Source organism: Sceloporus undulatus, chromosome 6 (genome assembly GCF_019175285.1).
Source record: "Sceloporus undulatus isolate JIND9_A2432 ecotype Alabama chromosome 6, SceUnd_v1.1, whole genome shotgun sequence".
Taxonomy (NCBI): Eukaryota; Metazoa; Chordata; class Lepidosauria; order Squamata; family Phrynosomatidae; genus Sceloporus; species Sceloporus undulatus.
The window spans coordinates 73445058-73470527 of record NC_056527.1 but is presented as its reverse complement, the minus strand read 5'-3'; the positions used below and the strand labels follow the sequence as shown (position 1 = coordinate 73470527).

Below are 25470 nucleotides of genomic sequence, written 5' to 3'. Positions count from 1 at the left end.
TTGAAAAATACTCCTCTTTGAGTAATTTCTAAGTATAAAACTTTTAATGACTGACAGCATGATAAACAGCTGGTTAGTATTTTTGAATAAATAAGGTTTCTTAAATACGTAATTTGCTTCTGCCTTAGATTTATAGTACATATCCCTAAAATACTGTATGAAGTGGTACAAATACCATGATATTCCTACTACCCTAGTAAAATTTACAAACATACTGTATGCATAAACATTATTATACAGCAATCTTTATACAAAAAGAGGACAAACTGAAATGCATATTGTCTCATTAAAACATTATACAGTTCTAAAAAATAAAAATTAAATACTGTATATGAAAAATCAGTTATTGGCATTTGGAGGTTCTGGAGACTGAAGAAATTCATAGGGGTCATGTACCATGTCTTGTTGTTCTCCAACACTTAGGTGAGAAGGGCTTCCTGTAGAAAACATGGAGGAATAATTATTAAAACATATGCTATTTAGGAGATATTTAAAAAAAAAACCCACCTAAGTTTCAGATACTGTTTTTGATCAATGTTCTCTGCTTGTATTTCAGAAATGACAAATTTTAATTGAATTTATGGCAAAAAAAAAAGACCAATCCTACTGGCTAATTTCTCACATTACAGTAAGCGAAACCTTCTGCCATATTAAAGTACAGTGGATACAACTTGTTCAGTCCTGTTTTTCCCTTTTTCTGCACAAAGGTAAACAAGCCAAAAAGGATAGCTTCATGTGATATCCAAACCCAAGATGATTGTTGACTGTCTCAAATAAGGCAGAAAGTAATTTTATATCAGGTTTGTTAGCTTACATATTACAACTTGTTTATTTGCAACGGGATTATATATAAATCATGTTAAACTATTCCTCTCTGATTTGCTTACTTGCTTATGCAAAGTCAATGATATGTGTACCAGAATACAATCCTTTAACATTATTTCATAAACCTGGATTGCTGGCTTTTCATTATGTGCAAATGTGATCAATGAACCACAGGGCCTTCTTAGTAATTCCTGTAGGGATAAGATCTTTTGTGTGGTGGCTCCCAGGAAGTCTGGAATTAACTCTCTGACTAAATGTATTAAAGCACTTTGGCTTCTAATCTAAATGACTCAAGAGTCTAGTACTAATCTGGACACAGATGTGATAGAATTCAAAGATATTGCTGTGTTAGTCTGTAGAATCAGTATGTAGAGAGATTTTGAAGCACATTTGAGACAAATTGAAAGAAAGAAGTTGGCAGCATGAGACTTCAGTCCCCTTCCTCAGATGCTGTAAAAACGAAAGCTCATGCTGCCAACTTCTTTCTTCCAGTAAGTCTCAAAGGTGCTACAAGATCTCTTTACATATTGAACACAGAAGCTCAGTAACCAGTGATGGCAGTAAAGGAGAAATAAGGCTTAAACATTTCTAGAAAATCCAAGGCTCTGAACCTAAACTATTGGAGGCCTTCTGAGCCTGATACTTCTTTGTGCAGAAAACATAAGCCCACACCATAGATTAGGTAGTAATATTATTTAATGTGATTTACCTAGATGGTGTTGATCCCTTTCAGATGCATTAGAGAGGGAACTGAGGTTGGAAGAAGGTCTAGATCCTACTCTGTCAGCCTGTGCCTCATGAAGATCCTGTAGTAATTTTGTTGTTTCATCCAAGTGTAAATGATTTTCATCATGATCAAGCTCTTTCTTTACTTTACCTGAAATAAATGACAACATAATGATAATCTTTAATGATAATTATAAAAATTGCAAGCAGGAGTTTTGGATGAACTATGGAAAAATACTTGTTATCTTATCCCTTGTCAATTTTTGTTTTATGCTAAAATAAAATAAAAGTAGTATACTTTCACCACCTAAAGAAATACTTTAATTTTATGTAAAGATTGAAATGATATTTAGCTTATATGGCAATTAAAAAAAAGCACAGTCAGATTTTAGAAAGAAAATGAATTCCAGGAGCTGAAGGAAACTACAATCATTCCTGAGCAATAGAGATGATACACACTCCAAAATGTGTCTATAAACATACAAGGTGTACACATTTTGGTCAAGTCAAGATCAAGCTAGACAAGACGCTGGAGATTTGTGGTGAAATATACTGTATTGCTTTTTCTCATTTATTTTTATTAAGCGCAACCAGAGAGGTAGTGCTGGAAAGGATTCAGACCATGACTTCTGAGAAGATTTTAAACATTTATCTCTGTATAATCTCTCTCTCCTCCAGCTGCACATATACACATAAATGTGTTTTCCCCAGTAGTGGATTTGGCAACACAGCTGGAGTGAATTTTCACCACAAAAATGGACTGAGGAAAGCAAAGGATTACTTCTACACCACAAATGTAGTATGCATCCAGTTTAGCTAGTCTGGAAGTGGAAGACACAGAAATTTGAGTTAGAGCCAGAACAGACCAGTCTGAAAAGCAAGCTTCTGCATGGCTTGGGGGGGTTTAAATGCCGCACGCCCTCAAGTCGTGCTGGGTGATTATACGGGGCTGGCTTCAAACCGCTCTGGGGGCACAGCAGAAGCTGGTTTGGGGCTGTGGCAGGGCCGCCTAAGGCGGCTTTTTATTGGCCCAAATCAGAGAGGATATTTTCCACTCCAATCTGGGCTGGCATTGTGTGGATTGGGGCCACAGCATGCATTTGCTGCGGCTCCACGGCAGCCCCAATCCACCATTTGTGGTCTGTTCTGGCCCTTAATCAGTGACACAAGAGTTTCTAATATACCGTAAACAGCCTTCTTCCACATATCTAATTTTACCTTCCACATTTGTGGTTTTGATGTTTGCAGATTTGATTATTTGCAGATCTGATTAATCTCTAGGTCCTCCAGATAAATTCTGCTGGAAATTAACCATACAGTTGCACTGGAGGATCTAAAGATTCCTAGAGAAAACACTTCTCTATGCATTTGTAGATCCTGTAAATTCTAGCAGATGTTGACCACAGAATTCTGCTGACCACAACACTCAGGTTAAAAAAATACTTTTATTTATTTGCATCTTTTTCACTTTCACAGTGGCCCTATGCCCCAACCCCAGTGAATATGGGGGGAGAAGTGTATTTCTTAATTCAGGAGTACTGGGGCTCCAGCCTCCTGAAAGCTGCCGTCTTGACAGATCTTAAAAGATGGGGATATGACCAATGTCAAAGAGAAGTACAAACTGATAGAGTGCATGCAGTGGTTAGGGATTCTCATTAAGGAGCAAAGACACCAATGGCTTGGAGAAACAAAAGGCTTTATTATAGGAATCCCATTCAAAGATAGGAAAATGACTTAGGGTGTTCATCTAATCTAGCTAGCTTCATTCTAGGAAAAAGCTGAGAGAAAATTGACAAGAAGAGAAGAAGTAGGAAAAAGAGTATCAGTTTACATCACAGAGGGGTCAAGATAGATGGACAAGGGAGGACACTTTGGGTCACTCATACTATTCAACCCTATCGCAACTGAGACATTCTTGACTTTTCAATGCTAAGCCTTGTTGCACTTCTAACATCGCTTCTCAACAATGTGTGCACAAGCCTACAAGGTTCCTCTTCTTTTATACAGCTTCATAATGATCCCTGGGCAATGGCTTGGTAAAAAGACATTTGCTATCATGTTGGATAATATTCTAGCTTCAGAAACCCTTGATTATGTGCACTCTTTATGAAATCATACATGCTGAGGTTCCTTTATCTAGAATTTCAAAATCCAAAATATTCCAAAATCAAAAACTGTTTTCCTGGGTGGCTGAAACAGTGACACCTTGGCTTTCTGATGGTTCAAAGTATACAAACTTTGTGTCATCTACAAAATTATTTAAAATATTGCATAAAATTACCTTCAGGCTATGTGTATAAGGTGCATATGAAACATAAATGAATTTTGTGTTTAGATTTGGGTACTATTTCCAAGATATCTGATTATGTACATATATGCAAATACATGTATTCTGAATTTTTTAAAAAATATCCAAAATCCAAAAATAGTTATCAGAAAAATTTAAGGCAAGGGAGACTCAATTTGTACTTTGTTTCTATGGCCCCATACAGATAGGCCAAAATAAAGCTGCTTCGGGTCACTTTGGAGGTATGCTGTTTAAATGATGCATGCCTTCCAAGAGTCCAGAAGCTGCGCCAAAGCTGCGCTCCAGTCCTTAGGACTGGATTGTGGCTTTGACATGGCTTCTGGACTCTTAGGACACATGCATCATTTAAACAGCATCCCTCCAAAGTGGCCCGAAGCAGCTTTATTTTGGCTTGTCTGTATGGGGCCAATATAACATCCAGGGGTAGCCGTGCTAATCATATAGCGAATCCAATATAGCATCTGCATACTTTGTTACTTTAGGGTTGTTGGTTGCTTGCAATTGAAGTTTCAGGTGTGCAGTTCCCTTCAGGTACTTGGGTACTCTCTTTACTGCATTCCAATCACATTTAGTTAGTGAGTTAGTTCTTCTGCACAAAACCCCAACAGCTGTTTATATATATGGCCTTTGCTTATAAAACCATAGAATTGGAAGAGACCACAAGCATCACCAAGTCCAATCCCCTGCCATGCAGGAACACAGGATCAGAGCAGCCCAGACAGATGTACAGAAGCTTCCTGTTCTGGTGCTTAACCAGCAAGGATTATGTACCAGAGTGCTCAGGCCAGTCCGAGTCAAACACACGCAAGCAATTAATCCAAACAACTGTCCAAAAGGGATACCCAAAATGGAGCAAGGTTAAGGTTATCAGGCAACATGAAACAGGAAGTCAGCATTTACATGGAAAGGCTGTTATGAGCAACCAGTTGCCTGATCATCAGATCATCAAGATAAGTCAAATAAACGTCACTTGTTGTCTTTATACCCTGAGTACAAGAACCTACCAGTCTTTCCTTTATTCAGCTTTTCATTCTATGCTCTAGCATGTTTTAATCCATAAATGTTCTTCTGAGGTTTGCATACAAGATGTTTATTAATTATAATGTTAATGTTAAAGTCTGGACAACTGCTCCATACAAGTATCTTATATTTTCCCATATGGAAAAGCAATCTTTATGTCTAAATGTTCAGCATGCCTCTTTCTTGATGCTGCAGTGATTCAGAGAGCTCTTATTGTAGTACATTACACAACTGGTGCAAAAATCTGATCATAATTCCCTGTAAACTCTTGTATTATTTGGCAACTAATCTGTCTTTTTGTCTCTGGATTTCTCCTTCTTAATCTTGAAGACTCATTTATACCCCACAACATTCTTTTCTTGTGGATGTTCTATAAGCGTCCACATTTTGTTCTTGTGTAGAAACTCAGTTTCTTCTGCTGCAGCTTTTCCCCATTTGTATCTATTATTTGCTGACATCTTACTGATTCAGCCCATGTGGATGGTGCTAGTACCTTTTCCAATCTTGCAAGGTTGTTTTCCTTTGTTAAGTTTGTCTGAGTATTCAAGTTAGAATCATAGAATCACAGAGTTGGAAGAGACCACAAGGGCCATCCAGTCCAACCCCTTGCCATGCAGGAAATCACAATCAAAGCATCCCCAACAGATGGCCATCCAGCCTCTGTTTAAAGACCTCTAAGAAAGAAGACTCCACTACACTCTGAGGGAGTTTGTTCCACTGTCGAACAGCCCTTACTGTACACAAACTATTGTGAATGCTGTGTTGAGATCCTAACAATGCTTAATTGGTGGGTTAAAGCAAAAGTTTCAGAACCACTGTATTATACATGAACTACAAAGTAATACTTTCAATACTCAGCTACTGCATAACACTTACCCAATGAACTCAACATGGATATATCAAGAGACACATCTGAATACGGTTTCATAGATAAGAAATCCAAAACAGAACTAGTATTGTCTCCAATGGCTTCTCCAACCTGAACAAAAAGAAAGAAGAGGATAATGTTACTGAATTACCGCTACTGACATTACTCTTCCCCTAAACAGGAACATGCTCTCAAATAAGACAATGTTTGGGAATTTTTTAAAAAATGAGTAATTAAAGTTAGAGACCTAACTTTATGTTCAAAACAGTTATGCTAAATAATTTATACTGAAAGATAGTGGGTTTCAATGGCTATGAAAGAGCTCCACAGATGAGCAGATTTCAAATATATCTCCCTAGTTCCAGTCTGATAATTCTCTAACGTATATACAAAATAAGTGCTTTTCTAAAATAAAAAAGACGTTTCCTTGAACAGCAAATACAATGATTTCAACTTCTAAGATCAAAGCACATTATTTATTTTGAACTTTTAAAATATACTGCCTTATCCCCAAAACTGGGATTCAAAAAGGCTCATCTTCTTAAAGGCAGATTTATTTAAAACACCTGTATCCCATTCTTTTATTGAAAATGCCTCCAAAGTGTTTGGGAGATCATTTTTTAATAAAACAAAGACACAACAGTTTCTCTCTACAAGCTTTACTGACTTAAAAAAAGCACAATATCAAAAGAACAAGAGGGCAGAGAAAAATCAAACCAATGTATATATTATTTCTTAAATGTTCAATTCTATTAACAATTACCTGAGAATCAAAAGTACAAATGGTATAACTCAATCTTACCATACTTTGCTTAGGGGCATCTGGACAAGTATTGCGCAATTTGTGTTCTTCTTTAATGAGTACTGCTGGAACCTAAATAATTAGCACACATTTAAACTGTAAGCAATTTGAACCAATATTCACTTTTCCCATGGCACCTTCATTCCACATCACCATAGTCACAGTAAGAAAATGTCAGCTTTATCACAGGATGTAACATGGATTCTTTTTCCTTTGGTATGTAACTATCTAATCTGATTTGTACATCTGAATATATGACTCGATCCTTATGACTGAGCAACACTGTAACAACTTCCTCCTTTTCCCTTTTATTTTTATTTCTTTGATTGATGTTTTTGAATTATGTAAGTATTTTATGATTTTTTTACTGCTGTAATCCCGCTTCGAACCGAATGGAGAAGCGGGAAATAATAATAATAATAATAATAATTATTATTATTATTATTATTATTATTATTATTATTTAGTCAAGAAACAGAGTTTCATTTGATGTAAATAAAAATTGTAACCACCAGCCCATAAATCTTAATGTTTTGGAAAAATTTAGAATGCTGTTATACATAATTATATAAATTGTGAGTTAAACAAATGTTCATAATCTTTATTTATTATAGGTGCTTTATACAATTCTTCAATCATATTTCAAAAGCCATTTACAACAAAGATGTGAAACAGAACAGAAAGGTGTTTTTTTTAAAAAAAATGCAATACAACTTACTTTGATTTCATCTGGAGGTTTCACTGGAATGTTTCTCCTCTGAAATTTTTAAAGAAATGAATAATTAATATTTCCTCTGAATTCTTTTTTATGTGTCACAGTTATAAACAATGACTGTTTTAAATTGTAGCATTTTAAACAGTACTTATTCCTTGGGGGTAGAACAGAGAGGCAGGAAAAAGCAGCTTGAACCTGCTTTTTCCTAAAGCAGTTTGAAGATGGCTGGAATATGTACGGCCCAAACGCACAGCATAGTGTCAAGCCATGCTGCTGGGTAATTTTTTTGCTGCCTCCCCACCATCCATGTGCACCATTGTACAAACACACCTCTGGCAACTGCCTGCTGCCTAGATGCCATCCCACTGGATGGCCCTCCCTTTGATCAGCCACACAGTCTCACCTGCGATCCTCCACCGGTACAGGGCACTGGAGCATTGGTGTGCCCAGTAAAACACTAGCAAAACACAATTATGGAGACCTTCCCATAAATGCCCCCTTCACCCCAAGCCTCCTCTTGGACTGTCTGGTTTGTGCACATTGTACTTATATCCATTGGAGGTGTCCCCCTTTCACTTTTTTGCACTGCTGCCCTGATCCGATCCTTTTTTAATGCACACCTGCACCAGTGCATTTATATGCAGCTTCAGGGTTAGGATGGATTGCTCCTTCAGAACCACTCTAGTATTAGGGCATTTATATACAGGGTGGAAGGTGTGCATTTTCCAGGCTAAATTGGAATATTCTGGGTTCTTTTTTCTCTGGCTTTTAGCCCTGGGGTGTGGCTTCACATACACAAGAGAAAAGAGAGAGAAAGGGGCTTTTTGAGTGTCTAAAAACCCTGATGAGGAGAATCCTCCTGAAGCCTCTTTCTCATTTCCCCCAAAAACCCCAAATCGATTTAGAGGACCACATGTGACCCTGCATTTCACCCATTTTCTGTCCTCCCAAGCTGTGGGTGGAGGGGGCCCAGTGAAGAGGATCACTGCAGGTTGTGTTTTGATAGCTGGCACAACAATGTCTGCATCATGGTGAAACAGCTATCAGAAAACAGGTAACAAGGCTAGTCTCCCTCATCTTTGACTGAGTGCCTCACCATCCTGATATCATGGGGCAGCTAAAAAAAGGATCACAGAAGGCCACAACCTCTCTAATCTTTACCTGGTTTCTCCCTATCACCTCAACCGTGGATGAAGTAGAGTCAACAACTTCTCTGATCATCTCCTTGCTCCCCTCATCTCAATGTCACACCAAGGGGCAGCCAGAGGAAAGCTATGACCCCTCCAAGGCTGTACCCCAGCCCCTTACAACACTCTTCAAACTCCTCACAAGCTTTTTTAAAAGATAGCTGGCAGTGGGGACAACATTTTGTAAAATTATTTTTTCATCCTTGTAGAATGAATACTTTAACACAGAACATGTGAATGACAAAGTATGCTCTCTCTTCTGAAAGTTTTATGCATGTATACATTTACCTGCATTCAGACATGGAGCTTTTCTTAACCCTTCCCCCCCAATCCTTTTTCAAATCTCTTCTATGCAGCAGTTCAAGGTACAGCAGCCCTGGACTGCCTGAGATGCTTTGACCACCCTTTGAAGGGAATCTTATCTCAAGGAGACATTTTATGAGATAATACCAAGATGCAAGTGGTATTCATTATTTCAAAAAACAAAACAAAAAACCTGAAGTTTTAACCTCAGTTCTTACTGTACAGATGTTGATTAAGACTATGTAGAGATTAAACCAATAGTACCTATGTTTGTAGAACCTAAATATCCTAAAGGCACCAGATGCCATCTGTTCTAAGAAGGATCAGCCCTGGTTAGTAATTGGATGGGAGACTGCCAGTGAATACCAGGTGCTGTAGACTATATTTCAGAGGAAGAAAGTGGCAAAACCACCTCTGAGTATTCATTGTCTATAAAAACCCTATGAAATTCATGGGGTCACTGTAAGTCAGCAGGAAACATGAAGGCACATTCACATACACACCATGTTTAGATGGTTTCTATGTAATGCAGTTACCTGTTTTAGCTGGTAAATGGTTTTGGAATGATCTCCTCCAGTGATCTGATCTAGCATGTCATCCACTATTTTTTTACTGTAACTTCCAGAATCTTTCACAAATTCCTGTAAGCTAGAAAAAATTAAGATAGAAAGCCAAACATTTACTCAACTACATGTTTCTGCAATTTAAATTTCTGCAATTTAGAATGGATGTATTTTTTTTAAAAAAACTGCTTTTTAAAGCTCTCTTGTACAATCCCACTTTTCCAGTTTTGAACAAAAGCCATTCTGCAAATAAAATTCAAAACCTCTGTATGCCATTTATTCTAGCTTCCAAATGACCCTCATTTGTATGCTTCAGTTTCAAACATATATGACAGTACTGTGGTCTGCAACACTTATGAAATATGGGTTCAATGATGACTTAACATGCTTACCTTAAGGCACACTGGATCCCAGTTTCATCTCCATATGCTGAATACAACAATTCCATTTCATCTGCTTTCAGATCATGAAAGATAGAGTGGTTTTGCATAGAAAGGGCTGTATTAGCACTTGAAAGAAATGTAACTGAAAAAGAAAAAAAAATGTATATGGAGCCTTCTTCGGCAAAACAATATGAAACACAAACCACATCCCAAACAAACAAAACCCCGACTGCATTTCTTAGGATCCATTCACACATACATATATATGTGTGTGTGTGCGCGCGCGCACACACACACACATGGTATGCAAACCTAATTTGATTTCTTAGGGTGCCCAGTCTGTCTCCTGGGGCAATCTAGGATGCTTTCTCCCTGAAGCCCTGCTCCCTCAGAAGAAAGATACAGTGGGTGAGCAACTGAGCTGTGGCCACCTGAATGGGGAAGGCAAAAGAGAAGCAAAGCTCATGCACTTATCTAGTACTTTGGGAGCTAGCTTAATATTAACCTTGGAACTTCAATTTCATTCTGCTTTTCTCTTCTCTGTGTGAGTAAACTGAAAGAGCAGCAAAGAGAAGCATACATCCATCTTTTGCTTCAAGACATCAGCTGAATCTCAATATCAGAGCACAGCTGACCCTGAGTCAGGAGTGAATGGGTCCCTAGTCAATGGCATCATGACATACCCCCCCCACCTCAGAAGCATGGTCCCATTCTCTAACATCATTCACCCATTAATCAGAGTTACCTGATTTGGAATAAACCTGAAAATTTAATTTCAGATTGTGGCTAATTGCCCTGGTTTGTTCTAAATCTGGCAACCGTGTTTTCCTAGTCTGAGTAACTTGGGAAAGTATGATTTAACTGCCTTCCTGGTTTGATTGCTCATACCGTAAGGGAAGAAGAAAGATCTACAAGCATAGGTAAAAAGTTCAGTTACAGTAGAATATACAATATAATATTATTTATATATTATATAAAATATGATCAATTAAAGCAGTCATTCAGTTCACCTAAACATGGTTTGGATCTATGGATCCAGACATTCAGTTATGAATCAAATTGTAAACACATCCAAAGTTAAACCGACACATTCTTTTTTCCCCCCTTTAAAACTGACTCCATGTTCTAACATACTGCTGTAAGTTACAATATGAAATGTTTACTGTCCACAATGTAAAAGTTATTTGCCTTAAAGGTATTTAATACATGAGTACCTTTATGTCTTCTTTCATCTTTAAAGCCCAGTGCTGTGAAACCAGGTAATAATTTGCTTGACAAGGAACTCAAATCCACTGGATGGGTTTCTTCCTCTATTTTAAATTTAAAATATATAACAGTCTCACAAGTATAGTAATCAGTAACATTTAGGTATAGAATAATTTCTCTATAATTTTTCTGATCTCATATATAACATATGTATAGGCAGGTTGTTAGAATCCAATCTCCTGTGTGCTCAAAGAAAGCTGTAGGTTTTTTCATTTTCTGCAAGTAATGGTAAAGAGCTGTTTCACTACAATGCTTTGCCTTTAGTCTACTGTACCTGGTTGTGGAGCAGGCAGCAGCAAAGTTGGTGGCAAAGGTGCAAACCAAATTGAATACCACAACCTGAACATTGGCTCCTCCCACCTCTGTCCAATCATGCCCTAAATCCCTACCAGTTGTACCATAGGTTGACTACCCAAATTGTATCTAAATAGTTGAAAGTTTGGTAATAATAATAAGTAGCAGTACAAGGCTTGAAAAAAGGTACAACACATTTTAAAAAACCCACAAAAAAGTTAAAATACAAATAGAGGCAGTATCTGTGGTAAGAGTGATGCTATAGTCATTTAAACAGCAACAAGATTTCTTTTTTAGACTAAAACCACCTTGAAAAAATGAAGTTTAATTTTTGAAGCTATAGCCTCATATCCATTGTAAGCCTTTATAGATGTTAGTATTAGATCTCTGTTGTAACTTAACACATGCTGCTAAGAATTTATTTTGGGGGGAGGGGGTATACATCTGTTTGTTTGCTGACAATTTATACTTTGCAACATATGCCATATGAATTTCAAAGGAAGGTATCTATCTGGATTATTAATATTAATATGAAAATATATATTAAATTGACTTTTCTCATTAAAATGAAACATGGCCACATACCAATAAAAATTACAAGTAGACAAAAAGCTTATTAATCTTTATCAAGCCAATTACCTTCTGCATCTGGATCAGATGGATTAAGTACACTGAAGAGCAAAGACCCATCACCATTCTTTTTCAGATAGCCTATCTGTACTAGACACAAACAAATATGTATTAATCTTAAGTCTGCCAATAAGCAGAAAACATCACAAAACTCAAAAATCCAAATGACTTTGCTTGTATTCCTGTGTCAGCAATACTAGACATGTAGTTGCCCTTATTCCTATGTACTGTGGACTGCATCTTTGACAGCATGTTCCAAAAGAAATAAGCATTTCCTGCCCTGCATCAGCAAACTTTATCTATGGAATTAGAAACATCTGAAGACAATTCAGTTGGCATACATATTTTCTGAATTTATTCATTTATTAATTTTTCTTAGCTGAACACTGTATGCACAATGGCAACACTTTTGACTGTACAGCATCACACTGGGCAATCTGATATTTACAGCTGGAAAGTCACAGGTATACTGACTTCTACTTGTACATTCCAATATGAATTAGTCTGATGCAGATAATATCACATTTCATAACCAGTGGACCTTTAAGCTTTATCCTGTTGAAACGTGTTTTTTTTCTATTCCATTTAAGACTAAAAATAGGAATTAGGACAATGATTGCCCCAACTGAATTTACACATGTTGGCCTAAAAATGCAAACCCCACTTAAAGACAATACACAGGTGAAGCCAGGTAGCTATGTTAAATAGCAAGCTAATTCTACTTGCTCCTTTGTATTTATGTTTTAGACAACTTTTTCACTCATGGGACAAATTGGGGAGGGGAGGATGGGAACACTGGGTGAGCATACTGACAAAGTAAGCAAGCTCATCCCTTCCTATCCACCAGATGCCTGGGAAAGGGACAGATAGCTCTTACAGACCCTGAAAACATTACTTGTAGGAGGATTTGGAAATTAGTCTTGTGTCCTACAAAAGATCATGCTGATGACAGCACGGTACCCACCTTGCTGTACAGAGCTAGAGGCACATCAGATACTGATGCAATTAAAAGTAAAGATGTCACTAACAGACTAACAGGCAGGTAAACTAACTAACTAGACTTGGGCCTATTTGAAGCCATAAGTGTTTGCCATGAAAATGGGCAGTCTAATTTCCAGAATAGTTGGATTTTTTCAGAGGTAGTGAAAGCCTGGCAGAATCCCAGAGCATCAGGTCTTGTAAATTAAAATTATCTAATATGTTATACGTGATTTAACTCAATCAGCAATTGTGCTGGCCAAATGGCCGTAATAAAGTTATTATTATTATATTAACTCAATCAGCAGATATCTATCTTCTACATTTATATATGTAAATAAAATAAAAATATGTCACTAGCCCTGTCATATTGGAGAATTATGCCACAGCAAAAATATTAATATGGAAGGTACCTAACTTATGATGCTTGCAGGGACATGCTCACCATGGCAGAGACTAGGAACATGCCCTAGATGACAACTTCTACAATATGTTCAAACTAGGGCCTAAATAAGCTGTCAAGGATTTACTGCAAACACTCTGGAGACTTAGGCATGCTACAGACCGGTGCCGTAGCATGTCCCGGCGACATGCTAGGGTTGTCTTGGGGCGTCTCTTACAGATGCCCCCAACCCTAGCACGTCTTCCGTACGTCAAAGTGGCGGCACCCTGTACAGATGGGCGTCACCATTTTGACGTGACGGACGCCTAGCGTCTGCACGTCACAGTGCCATAATGATGTCGTGAGTGCGCACTGCGGCGTCATTATGGTGCCACAAGAAAAACCCGCTTTTGGGGAGTTCTTTTTGCTCCGTAGGGAAGTCCCATGGTCTGGAGGCTGTGGCTTCCCCGTGGAGCAAAACCAGGCGCTGGCAGGCTGCCCTTTTTGGGCAGTCTGTACAGGGCCTTAGTTTCTATGAAGTTGCCAATTCACAGTGCATTCATGTACTAAAAAATGCATATTGGCTTAATGAAATTTCAACACACTGGCAGTCTGAATTAAGAGACAAGACCTTGCTGTTTGGGAGACATCGACTGATCCGATCTCGTGCTTCATCTGCTGCATGTTCCACCAAAGCTAAGACATGTTCTTCAGCTGTGCTGTCTGTCAGACTGCATGCATTTCCTTCTGGTTCAAATATACAACTACAATGAAGTACAAATCATTAAAAATTATGAAAGAATTCTCCCCTCAAGTAATTTCTAGGCAATATCTCCTGGCTAAATGTGGCCATACTCTAGGATAACTAACATTTCTTTTCTTGTTGTTACTTTAGTCAATAATGTCTGTAACATATTTATATCCATGTCAAGAATGGATAAAATGTATCCAGTGCAAAACATTTTTATAGATATTAAATTTTATATCAATGCAACGTAGAGTATATATGTAATGCATTTCATTCTCCAGTGCAAAACCTTCTGATATAACTTTATTGGATCAGACAAAAATCCAAACAGTCGAGCCGTCTGCAAGCAGATTAAGAAGGTGATAGCCATATCCTATTTAGCTAGGCTATTTGTTTATTTTATTTATTTATTCCATGTATATGCTGTCTTTCTCCTTTTGCCAAAAGCAAAATCAGTTAAAAGCCTAAAATTAAAATCCAATTAAAAACAATCACACTAAAAATACTATAAAATCATATAAAAGCACCATAAAGTTAAAAAATGCAAAGTGCTGATTGTAATGCATAAAGCCTTTTACACCTTGATGCTACAGTACCTGAAGAATAGCTTCTTCTCATCTATTCCTCAAATCATCCTCAGAAGTGCTTTTGAGTACTTCCCCATATTGAAATTTAGCAGATGACAGCTCACAGGTGGAGTGTATCAGTGGAAGCCCCGACCGGCTGCCGAAACCTCTACATAAAAGGTCTGTCAAGATGCCAATTTTATTGATTTTTAGGTACCAAAGAACCTTTTTATTCTCTCAGGCTTTTAAATATGTGCCAATTGTACTTCCCACTTGCATCCAGCTCATAAAAGGGGCTGTCAGAGGAGCAGAATCTGGTCTCCATAACCCCAGAGGTTCTGCTTCCTTTATTCCAAATTTCAGAATAATCCCATCCGTTCTTTCTCAAACTCTGTGTAGTAGGAAGATGTCACCGTTTATTCGCTCACTGTGATTTCTTTCTCTCCCTGCACAAGATTTTATTATGTGGTATGTAGTGAGGTGTTTAATTGTTGGGAAATTTTATGAATGTTTACTCAAAAGTAAAGTTAAGCAAATTAAGCATGAACATGATTACAGCCTAGCATTGTATCCTTACAATAAAAGGAAACCAAAACAAAAATGAGGAAAACAATGCATGACCATAAGTAATGTAGTCAAATAAAACCATTCATTTAAAGTTGTATTTTGTACAATAAAATACAACAAATTCTGCTTACAACAGCAGTTATGTCTACCAAGAATAGAACATTTAATATTTTTAGCTTGTACTTTCAGTTCACTCCTGTTGAACAGTATGGCTAGCTAACATCCACTGAAACTGCCTGTGCTCCCTAGAACATGCCCTCAAACATCCTGAAACGCAAAGGAATTCTGCTCTAAGTTACAAACATTCCTTGGCAAATAAGTAAACGTTGCATGGCTTCCTGAAACGTAAAACAATGCTCTCTCTAATTCCTAAGGTTGAGGTACTGTTTTAATTTGCAGTTAAGAGGCACAATAGAGCAAAGCATTCCATCTAATTTTACCTAATAACTTCTTTACTTGGCTTTTTGGATTTCTTGGTAGTTTCAACATGCACAGGAACAACTTCAGGCACAGGTTCCTCAACAGCTGGATCTTCATCACCCAAAATAGCTGCCTGCTGAGAAAAATCCATGTCCTGCATAAACGACATGCTGCGCTTCAAAGCTAACAGCCGTTCCTAGAATTAGAAAGGACAGAGCAGCAGGGACTTTACACCTTTCCCTCATAGCCAAGATGCTATGATGATGGGATGGGATGGGAATGGCCATGGCTTTGCGCCTAAGAGCTACATCTTCAATGATGATGCAACATGATTCAGTCATGGCAGCATGACACCAGAATATCTGCATCCTACCTAGGAAAGAAAACCTAGACATACAAATAGATACCTACCTGAAGATGGAACTTACCACAGTCTTCACATACACCATGATACCCGCAATAGCTCATAAGATAAATCCGCTCTTTTTAAAATGCTTTTAGATTTTCATAGTATTACACATTGATCCTGTAATCCATCTTCTACCTGTATTCCCTGTTTTATGTAATTATTTCCATTATACTTTCTTTTGTCTTTTTCTAAAAAGATACGTTAGATGAGGTGTTGGGGGAAGAGAGGGTTTGCGTTCTGCTCAAAGAAGAGTTTTGAGGATTCTTCTGTTATATTTAATAAAATCACAAAAACATTTGAATATACAATTTTTAAAAGCTAAGGTAAAATTGTTCCTATACATCATTCTTTACGAAGTGATGCAAAAAGAGGAAATACATTATTTGCATTTCAGAACAATTCCACTTTTCCCTGAGATATATATGTTTGCATATATTCATTTATAAAACCATTTAAGAAAGTTCAATAAACTGACATGGCAACATTTATTTCCTGATTCCAAAGTTCAAAGCCTGCTTACTGTAATCATATCTAAGAGGACTATTGCCTCACAAAGAGAGTATTTTGTAATGGAAATGCCAACAATTCCTTAAGAATAACAAGGGTTATGTGAATGCTACCAGAAGTGCAGACTGCAACACCGAGCACACAATCCAGCTTCCTGAGAATTCCAGGTCTTATTTTAAAACGCAAGGCTAGTGCACTAAGCACTGTAAAGAGTGCAGACAATGCTGAAGAATCTAAAATATTCATTAAGACTCATAGTAGTGATGGGGTATGGTTTTAATACCCCATGTACTACAGCTCTCCTTCTTAGACAATAGGAGCTCTCTCTCTTTAACCACTAGCAGTTACATTGTACAAAGAAGCTATATCCTGCAATTGTGCTTAAGCCGCTTAAACTTATATGTGCTGAGGGCTCGATTTTTCTTGGAAGGAATTCCGTTTTAAGGCACAGGATATAAATATATCAGTCATAATGAAAACTATTATAACTAAAGACAAATGGATGAAATTATGAGCTCATACAGACAGGCCAAAATAAAACTGCTTTAGATCACTTTGGAGCTCTGCTGTTTAAATGATGCATGCATCCTAAGAGCTCAGAAGCCTTGCCAAAGCCACGCTCCACTCCTAAGGACTGGAGCGCAGCATTGGTGCAGCTTCTGGCCTCTTAAGATGTGTATATCATTTAAACAGCATACCTCCACAGTGACCCAAAGCAGCTTTATTTTGACTTGTCTGTACGAGCCCAATGCTTCACAATAGTTTCAAGTGCATTTTTAGTGTCATCAAGCTCTCTTTTATAGCTGCCTTACTTTGCTCATCATCTTAAAGCCTGTATGGAGGATCTTTTTGGCCAGTTTGTAGTACACAGTGTCTGGTCTGTTGTACGTCATTGCGTTGTCACACATCAGTTTAAAATCTGCCTGGAAAACACAAACAATAAGCACTGCCATGTTTCAAAAGCCTTTGTGGTTAAAGTTTTTTTCACAGCCAGACCACATCAATTTCAGCATAATGTTAAATGAATGGTACAGTTGATGAAAGATTTCACAAATGACCTGTGAATGTTTCTGTCCCTTTAAGTCACCTGTGACACAATGGAAGTCAGAAAAACCTAGTTCAAACTGTTATTGTGCCCCGACTTAACTCTTTCAAATTATAGTTATCTATGCTAAACACTGAAGAATGGTTTATAGTCTATCATAAGGAAATGGCTGGTTACTCTCTCTCAGGAGGCTGAGTCACAGCTGTTAGTAAATAGATGAAGCTGTAAACAGGGTGACCAGATAGCCTTTCCCCGGACATGTCCTACATTTCAACCTTCTGCCTGGACCCCAGGGAGGAATGCCAAAATATATTTTATTTTGAGCCATAAATTTTGTCCTTATGTCATTCAATCCCTCAGCAGGCAAGCAAGAGATAAGTCAACAGATTTATTACTGCTGCAAAAAGGCTTATTAGTTTTTGTCAAGCAACAGACATGGGCAAAATGTACAGCAGATATATCTGCAAATAAACCATATGAAATAAATTTATATTTATATAAGTACTTTTAGCTTTTATATGTCAATGTCCTACATTGGCATGAGGAACAACCTAGGGAGCTGGGGATGTTTAGCCTGGAGAAGAGAAGGTTAAGAGGTGATATGATAGTCCTGTTTAAATATTTGAAGGGATGTCATATTGAGGAGGGAGCAAGCTTGTTTTCTGCTGCTTCAGAGAATAGGACCCAGAACAATGGATGCAAACAGCAGGAAAATAGATTCCACCTCAACATTAAGAGGAACTTGCTGATAGTAAGGGCTGTTCGACAGTGGAACACACTTCCTCGGAGTGTAGTGGAGTCTCCTTCCTTGGAGGTCTTCAAGCAGAGGCTGGATGGCTATCTGCTGGGGATGCTTTGATTGTGATTTCCTGCATGGCAGAGGGTTGGACTGGATGGCCCTTGTGGTTTCTTCCAACTCCACGATTCTATGATTCTACATTTTTGCAGTGCCTTGTTCCCCTTTGTGGTTATGACATGTGATCACTCTGGCTGTAAATCTACATCTCAACTAATTCATTTCAGAATGCAGGCTGTGTGAAATCATTCCACACAGAAAACTAGCATGTTCCATGTTAATTGTTGATGCCCATGGTATTATTTCTCATGAAAGAGTATTCAAAGCATGCACTACATCTCTACTACCTCATATTACTACCAATTTGTATAAACTGGACTATAATATGGCATATCAAAAGAACTAGTTTCTACAGTTCTACAGTAGGTCTCCATCATTTATAATATATTAAACTGAATTCATCCACCAGTGATGCAATGTAAAAACAAGACAATGATGACAGCTTCAATTTTCATGCTGTAATAACAGAATTGCTCTTACATCTACGGAATGCACAAACAGGCAGTTTCATAGCAATCATACTGAATGTATACATGAGTGACTGACTCATGGGCTATTAAGTAGTCCCTAAATCTCTATTCATTCACCTTGAATTCTGTTACTGACTTGTAGTCATTTGCTGCAATTTTTTCCTTCATTGTGCCAAAATCCATAGGATGTTTTATTATCATGGAATATCCAGGAGCAATGGCATCCGTGACTGGAAAAGCAAAAAATCCATGAGGATCTTTCCTAAAAATGAGAACATGTATATTATTTATTTTAAAATTTTATTTACTATTGAGCAACACCAAAAAACACCATACAGCATAACAGACAACAATCCATAAAATACAAAAAAACCTGACTTTAAAAAAATGCTTACAAAAAAGATAGCTAGAGTCATACTTTGGAGAGGCCTGTCTAAACATGTAGGTCTTAAGTAAGTATCTAAAAAACAACAATGCTATTGTGTGATGTTAAATGGGAAAAATTCCATAAAGCAAATACTGTGACACTAAATCCAAGGTGATCCTGGAACACACACATGAAACACAAGATCCTATAAAATTGTTCCACATCATGACTACAATAAAAAGGCGGGTACATAAAAGAGAAGGCTGAAATATCCTGATTTCAATTTTTAATGGAGTTATTGTATTAACAACAAAACCTACTGATAGTTAGGCAGAAGAGGGGCTGAAAATACATCATTCTACTCAACAGTTTTGCCACTGCATTCTGTACTAATTGCAGTTCTTGGATCAAGCCCCAAGGACTACTGCATATAAACAATATTACAATAATGGTAGATGACTAATGTCTAGGTCACTTGGACCAAGTGGTACTCAACAGAAATGGCTAGTTTCCATACAAGTCAAAGCTGGGAAAGTACTGTTAGCTACTGAGGTCACCTGGGCCTTCAATAACAAAGATAAAGAGGCACTCCTAGACTATGCATCTATTCCTTCACAGAGAGTGCAACCACATCCAGAACAGATAATTGACCTATTTCCTAGATACAGGAACCATTTACACAAATGGTCTCCATCTTGCCAAAATTCAGTCTCAGTTTATTGGCCCTTACTGTGCCCATGTATCAGTTCAGGACTTGCATGGCTACAAGTGATCTAGATGTCACATGGCCAAAGAAAACTGGTAAAGAGCAGCTGGAGGCTGCGCCGGCTGTGATTGGGCTGGGACGGCAACCGCATGGCCCGCTCCCAAAGTGGGTCATCACCATGGTCCCAAACTGGCGCTACCAGGAGCCACATTATATCCGCTCATTTTTGATCTGGTCCAAAGGACCAGATCACAGCACTTTGGGGATGGGCATCATTTGAATGCCATGGCCCCAAAGCAGCCGGAAGCCGCCTTATTTGGCCCATGCTCTGGATTCAAACCCTGGGATCCTTGTTTATTAAACCTGAATGTGTACAATATGTGTAGAACACGGAGGTGTGCACACAAACTATTTGATATCACTTTTGTCCTTCTACTGCAAAACTGATTAAAAAAAACCTATATATGAGAGTTTAAGTATTTTGTTCAATCCTGGGATTATGATTAAATGTACTCATTGAATACAATTTCAAACTCCATTACAAAATACATTTTTTCACCAATTCGATGTTTTTGTGTAACAAAGCCAGTTAGTATATTTGTGAATAGTTACCTGTAATTAACATCTCAAATTAATGCAGGCAGTTTCAGGCTTCATCCCAGGATCTGCTGCAATTTCAACTATTAGCCTTAGGCAGAAATCCAGTACTTACATACTTGGGAATGTCAATGTACTTAAGCAGGGCTTAGTTCTCAGAGACATATATAAGTGTAACATTGAGAAAATTTTGAATACTAAATATGAGACATTCAGTACCATTTGAACCAAAAACACACACATATAATAATAATTTTTATATTGTTTTATAATTGACTGGTAATCAATATATGTATGAAATTGTGAGTTGTGAAATTTATGCATTGTAATGCTGATTTTAGCTGTTGTGCTCCCGCCTCGATCCATGGGGATAGGTGGGAAATACAAATAAAGATTTTATTATTTATTTATTTATTATATGCAAAAGTTTATGTTCAGGAAATCAGCATCCCTTTCTGTGTATCTACCTTCAACAATCTTAAACTCACTTCATAGTGGAACTAACTAGATACTGAATTCTTAAGCTGCAGTTTTGACTTTGCTAAACATCCTTATAGGTGTCCTCCAAATATGACGTTTAGACGTACCTTTGTAATTGACGAAGGAAATGTTCCAATAATTGTTGAATAGGTGTGCTTTCATTTTCTGCTATAGTTCAATGTAACAAAAAAGCAGATGATAACTTCATTGACAGTGTCTGCCATTTACATATAAAAGCCAAAAAACTATACATGCATCTGTATATAGGAATATACACATTATTATTTTACAACTGGCCTTTATGAAAATGAAAGGGGAAAATTAAAACTAATAGAAAATTAATAAATGTTAATGTCTATATGAAAGGCCTATGTACCCTAAAGGTATTAGATCCTAACTGATCTTAGAAGCTAAGAAGGCTCAGCTCTGGTTAGTCATTGAATGGGAGACTACTAATGAATAACAGGTGCTGAACGATATATTTCAGGGGAGGGAACTGGAAAAACCACCTTTGAGTATTCTTTGTCTAAGAAAACCTACAATGTCACCATAAGTTCACAGGCAACTTGAAGGCATGCATGTGCATACATAATTTCTATATGAATTAAATGTCTCCTGAAGCAAAAATAAGGACTAAGATCAATGAGGAATTTGAAAATATTACTGGTACTGGATTACAAATACACTCCTAACTAACTTTGTGCACATGCCTAACTAAGGGGCAGAATAGTAGGCAGGAAAAGACAGCTGGGACCCACATTTTCCAGAAGTGGGCCAAAACCCTGCTGACTGCACTGGCTGCTCCCACCAAATGTGAATGATCCAGCTGCACGGCATTGTGTCAAGCCACACTGCTGGGTAATTTTTTGGTCACCTCTCCACCATGCATGTGCACTGTTGCACAAACACATTGTGTTTATGTGACAACTGCCTGCTCCTAGATGCCATCTCATTGGATGGCTGCCCCTTTGATTGGCCACACAGCTGCACCCGTGATCCTCCACCAGTACAGGGCATTGGAGCATCAGTGTGCTCAATAAAAGATTGGCAAATCACAAACATGGGTTTTCCCATACATGCCCCCTTCCCCCCTTTCACCTCATGCCCCCTTTTGGACTGACTAGTTTGTGTATCTTGTACTTATAGCCACTGGAGGTGTCACACTTTCACTTTTTTGCACTGCTGCCTCGACCACTCAGGTACACCAGCGCTGTTCTTTTAAAATGCACACCTATTCTGGTGTGCTTATATGCAGCTTTATGGTTAGGGTTAGGATGGATTACTCCTTCAGAACCACTCTCACGTAAGGCCATTTATATGCAGGGTCAAAGGTTTGCATTTTCTGGGCTAAGCTGGAATATCCAGAGTTCTTTTTGTTCCAGTTTTTAGCCCCGGAGCATGGCTTCAATCCGGTTTCTGCTCACTTTGGAAGCATGCATCATCTAAACACTCTGCCTCCAAAGCAGGGGAAATTGCTTTATTTGGCCCATCTGTTTCACCCCTTTGATTACTCACCGGGCTGAGTCCTACAGGCTCTGACAGGACGATCTGAGGGTGGCTCAACCTCTACTTTCTTTCCAGGATCAAAGTCATCCAATTCACCCTCAGTATCACATTGTTCCTTCTCCCTTTTCCTTTTCTTCTCCTCCTGACATTAAAAAAGCAAGAATGAAAAAAGCAGGTCAGAACTACATACTGATACAAAAATTTCATTTCAAATTAGTAAGAATGTTAGTGCTATAAAACATTAAGGGGACATGTTTGCCAGTCATGAGAAATAGATTCCAAATGCTAAAAAGAAAGAAAGAAAGAAAGACAGACAGACAGACAGAAAAAACGTATGGCTCAGAGAAGACATTTCTTAAACTGTAACATCATCTGTCCCTACATACATCACCTTTCCCTACATACATTTTCTATTCTATTCCATCTATTTATTTTGCTACTGTTTTCCAAGAAAACAGATTGAGCTGAAGAAGGGAAAAGGAAAATAACCACACAAACATCAAGTTCTAAGATAGGACAAGAGATAAGGCCTCTTCTGTAAGGATGCCCAGAGAATGGAGTCCAATCTCAAAGGAGAGCTTCCTGGCTCTTTCGTTCACTCTTCCATGCTGGGTAGTAAGAAACAAAGGTTTCATAAAATAACTTTTTGAAAAATTTGAGTGACAACTTCAAATAAGTAAGAAAACAGATAATAAGCTACAAAACACACTGCTGAAACAATCAAGTTTGATATTGCTTTAACTGCCCTGGATCAATGCTAGAGAATTCTGGATACTGTAGTTCTGTGACACATTTAGTCTTCTCTGTCAGAGATCTCTAGTACCACAGTACAGTAAACTACAATTCCTGGGATTCCTGGCACTGAGCCAGGGCAGTTAAAGTGGTCTCAAACTGGATTATTTCTGCAGTGTGTTTTAGACCACTGTCACATGACTGTTTACCTTTCTCTTTCGCCTCTCCTCCTCATCCAGATGCTTTTCTTTCTCTTTATCAGATTTCTTTTTCTTCTTCTTCTTTTTCTCCTTATGTCGCTCTCTCTCATGGTCTGATCTGTCATCATAATAACTGGAATCATGTCCGGATCCTGAAAGCTCTGTCACTTCACTACCTCCAACTTTCAATACCAGCTTCAGTGGCTTCTCTAAGGGTTTATCCACATAATCTAATCAGAAACAAACACATGATGTTCTTTGAAAAAAACAAACAAATACCACACAGACACTCAGTTCAAGCTTAACTGATTATCCGCATCTGTCCTCACTGCATTAAATGCAGGACAAATATCTGATTTTGACCCATCCAGATGTAAGTCTAAAACAGTGGGACAGATGGGGTGGCAAGAAATGGAGTTCTAAGCCGTTCTGACATCTTACAAATTGGCATACCTTAAAGTCCAAATGATATCTACCTTCCATTATGAAGCCTCGCCCTCCCTCCAGTCCATCTCCTTTGGTCCAGGCCTTGGAGGTAGAGAGGAACTGCTGGACCTCTTACCCTTTCCCTCCACCACTCCCTTCTCCTTCTGTGTCTTGTCTTTTTAGATTGTAAGCCCGAGGGAAGGGAATTGTCTAACTAAAAAGATTGTGTGTACAGCGCTGTGTAAATTTACAGCGCTTCATAAATAAAGGTTAATAATAATAACAACAACAACAAAGAGTTCTTAACGAATGCAAATGATAAATTGCTGATCTTGTTAATAAAAATATGGAATGCGACCATAAGGTTAGCTCCTATTCCTATTGTGGAATAGCAGTCTATAAATAAAATGTATTATATTATTATTATTATTATTATTATTATTAAGGAGTGTCAAGTATATTTCTAGTCAAACTGGTGGAAAACACCATTAATGTAAATTTATTAATGTATTATTATAGAAGAATTAAGTCACTTTGTCTAAGACAATCCTGAAAGGTTAGAGATAGTGCTTCCAAAATAACATCCGCAAGCTCCTTCAGCATCAGGGGTATTTTATTTATTTATTTATTTATTAGATTGATATCCTGCCTTTCTCCCAAAATGTATATAATTTAACAGGCCTAGAAAGAGCTGAGTATAGTTGACTTATATGAATTCTACCCATTCAGGTAAGCGTTTGTCACTGTCGTCTATAGGAGGAATCCACTCCACCCCAGGATAGGCACTGAGGGGTTGCACATGACTTGGGGTCATAAAGGACTATTAGGGATGCTCCGGGTTTATTGCCCTATCTACTGTCCAAGAGTATTCCAGACCAGACTGTGTGAAAGAAATCAATTCCCAATGCAGTAAAATAAAACCTACACAAAATGATGAGTCTAGGTGCATTTTTCTGGAGAGGGGTCCATGGCTTTTGCCTAATGGGTCTGTAACCCCCCCCAAAAGTTTAGTGAGTGCATCAGCATCAACCTTCTGCTGGCTCTGTGGTCCCCAAACTGTACCTTTTAAGAGGTTTTGGACTACATCTCCCAGAAGCCTCAGCCATGTTGGCCAATAGACAGGGATTCTGGGAGCGGAAGTCCAAAGTCCCTCAAGGAGGTCAGTTTGGGGACCACTGTTCTGGTTGGTGCGAGGCATATAGCCAATGAGGCCTCCTCCTTCCAGAGCCAGCCATTTTGGCTTAAGCATGCTTTGCCTCACTGAGAGATGAACCATACTTAGTTCATCCTACAATCGCATTGGCCTTGTTAGCTGCAGCGTCGCACTGTTGACACAAACTCCAACTCCCAGAATTCCCTAGCAAAGAGTGAAAGCGGTGCCAATTCTCCCAGTCTGGCCTCCCCCTTCCCTCTCTCCCTTCTCCTCCTGGGCCCACCCACCGTCATAAGCGGCGGAAGCCCCCGTCCCAGAGGCGCTGGGGGCGGCGGTGGACCTCCACTCCGTCTTCTCGGCCTTGTGCTTCTTGTGCTTCTTCCCCATCGCTGCGTCTGACAGCCAGGAGCAAGGCAAGACAGGACAAGAAAGGGAGGGCGCCGGGAAGTGACGTCAGAGCGACGC

At 38.4% G+C, this 25470-nt stretch overlaps 1 protein-coding gene across 8 annotated transcripts; it reads right to left on the bottom strand.

The window, feature by feature from the left end:
• Positions 1 to 6: 6 nt before the first annotated feature.
• BRD9 (bromodomain containing 9) lies at positions 7 to 25470 on the bottom strand. 8 transcript variants are annotated; one of them, XM_042475522.1, is made up of 17 exons: positions 25293 to 25470; positions 23436 to 23656; positions 22504 to 22636; positions 21096 to 21153; positions 18956 to 19100; positions 17280 to 17390; positions 15572 to 15747; positions 13882 to 14014; positions 11900 to 11975; positions 10915 to 11010; positions 9710 to 9842; positions 9291 to 9402; positions 7268 to 7306; positions 6550 to 6621; positions 5756 to 5858; positions 1535 to 1702; positions 7 to 437 (listed from the first exon to the last, which is right to left on the bottom strand). In XM_042475522.1, the coding sequence occupies exons 1-17, from the start codon at positions 25390 to 25392 to the stop codon at positions 340 to 342; spliced, it is 1974 nt and encodes a 657-aa protein (XP_042331456.1). In that variant the 5' UTR covers positions 25393 to 25470; the 3' UTR covers positions 7 to 339. The 8 variants fall into 8 exon arrangements, with proteins under 8 accessions (XP_042331456.1, XP_042331457.1, XP_042331455.1 ...); XM_042475523.1 differs by having other exon boundaries at positions 21096 to 21156; positions 23436 to 23635; XM_042475521.1 differs by having other exon boundaries at positions 21096 to 21156; positions 25293 to 25469.

Coding starts and splice junctions, on each gene's coding strand:
- BRD9 (XM_042475521.1), bottom strand. CDS start 25,392: ATGGGGAAGAAGCACAAGAAGCACAAGGCCGAGAAGACGGAGTGGAGG. Junction 1,703..5,755: donor ATCCATGTTGAGTTCATTGG/GTAAGTGTTATG, acceptor CATTTATTTCAG/GTAAAGTAAAGAAAGAGCTT. Junction 438..1,534: donor AAGGGATCAACACCATCTAG/GTAAATCACATT, acceptor TGTTTTCTACAG/GAAGCCCTTCTCACCTAAGT.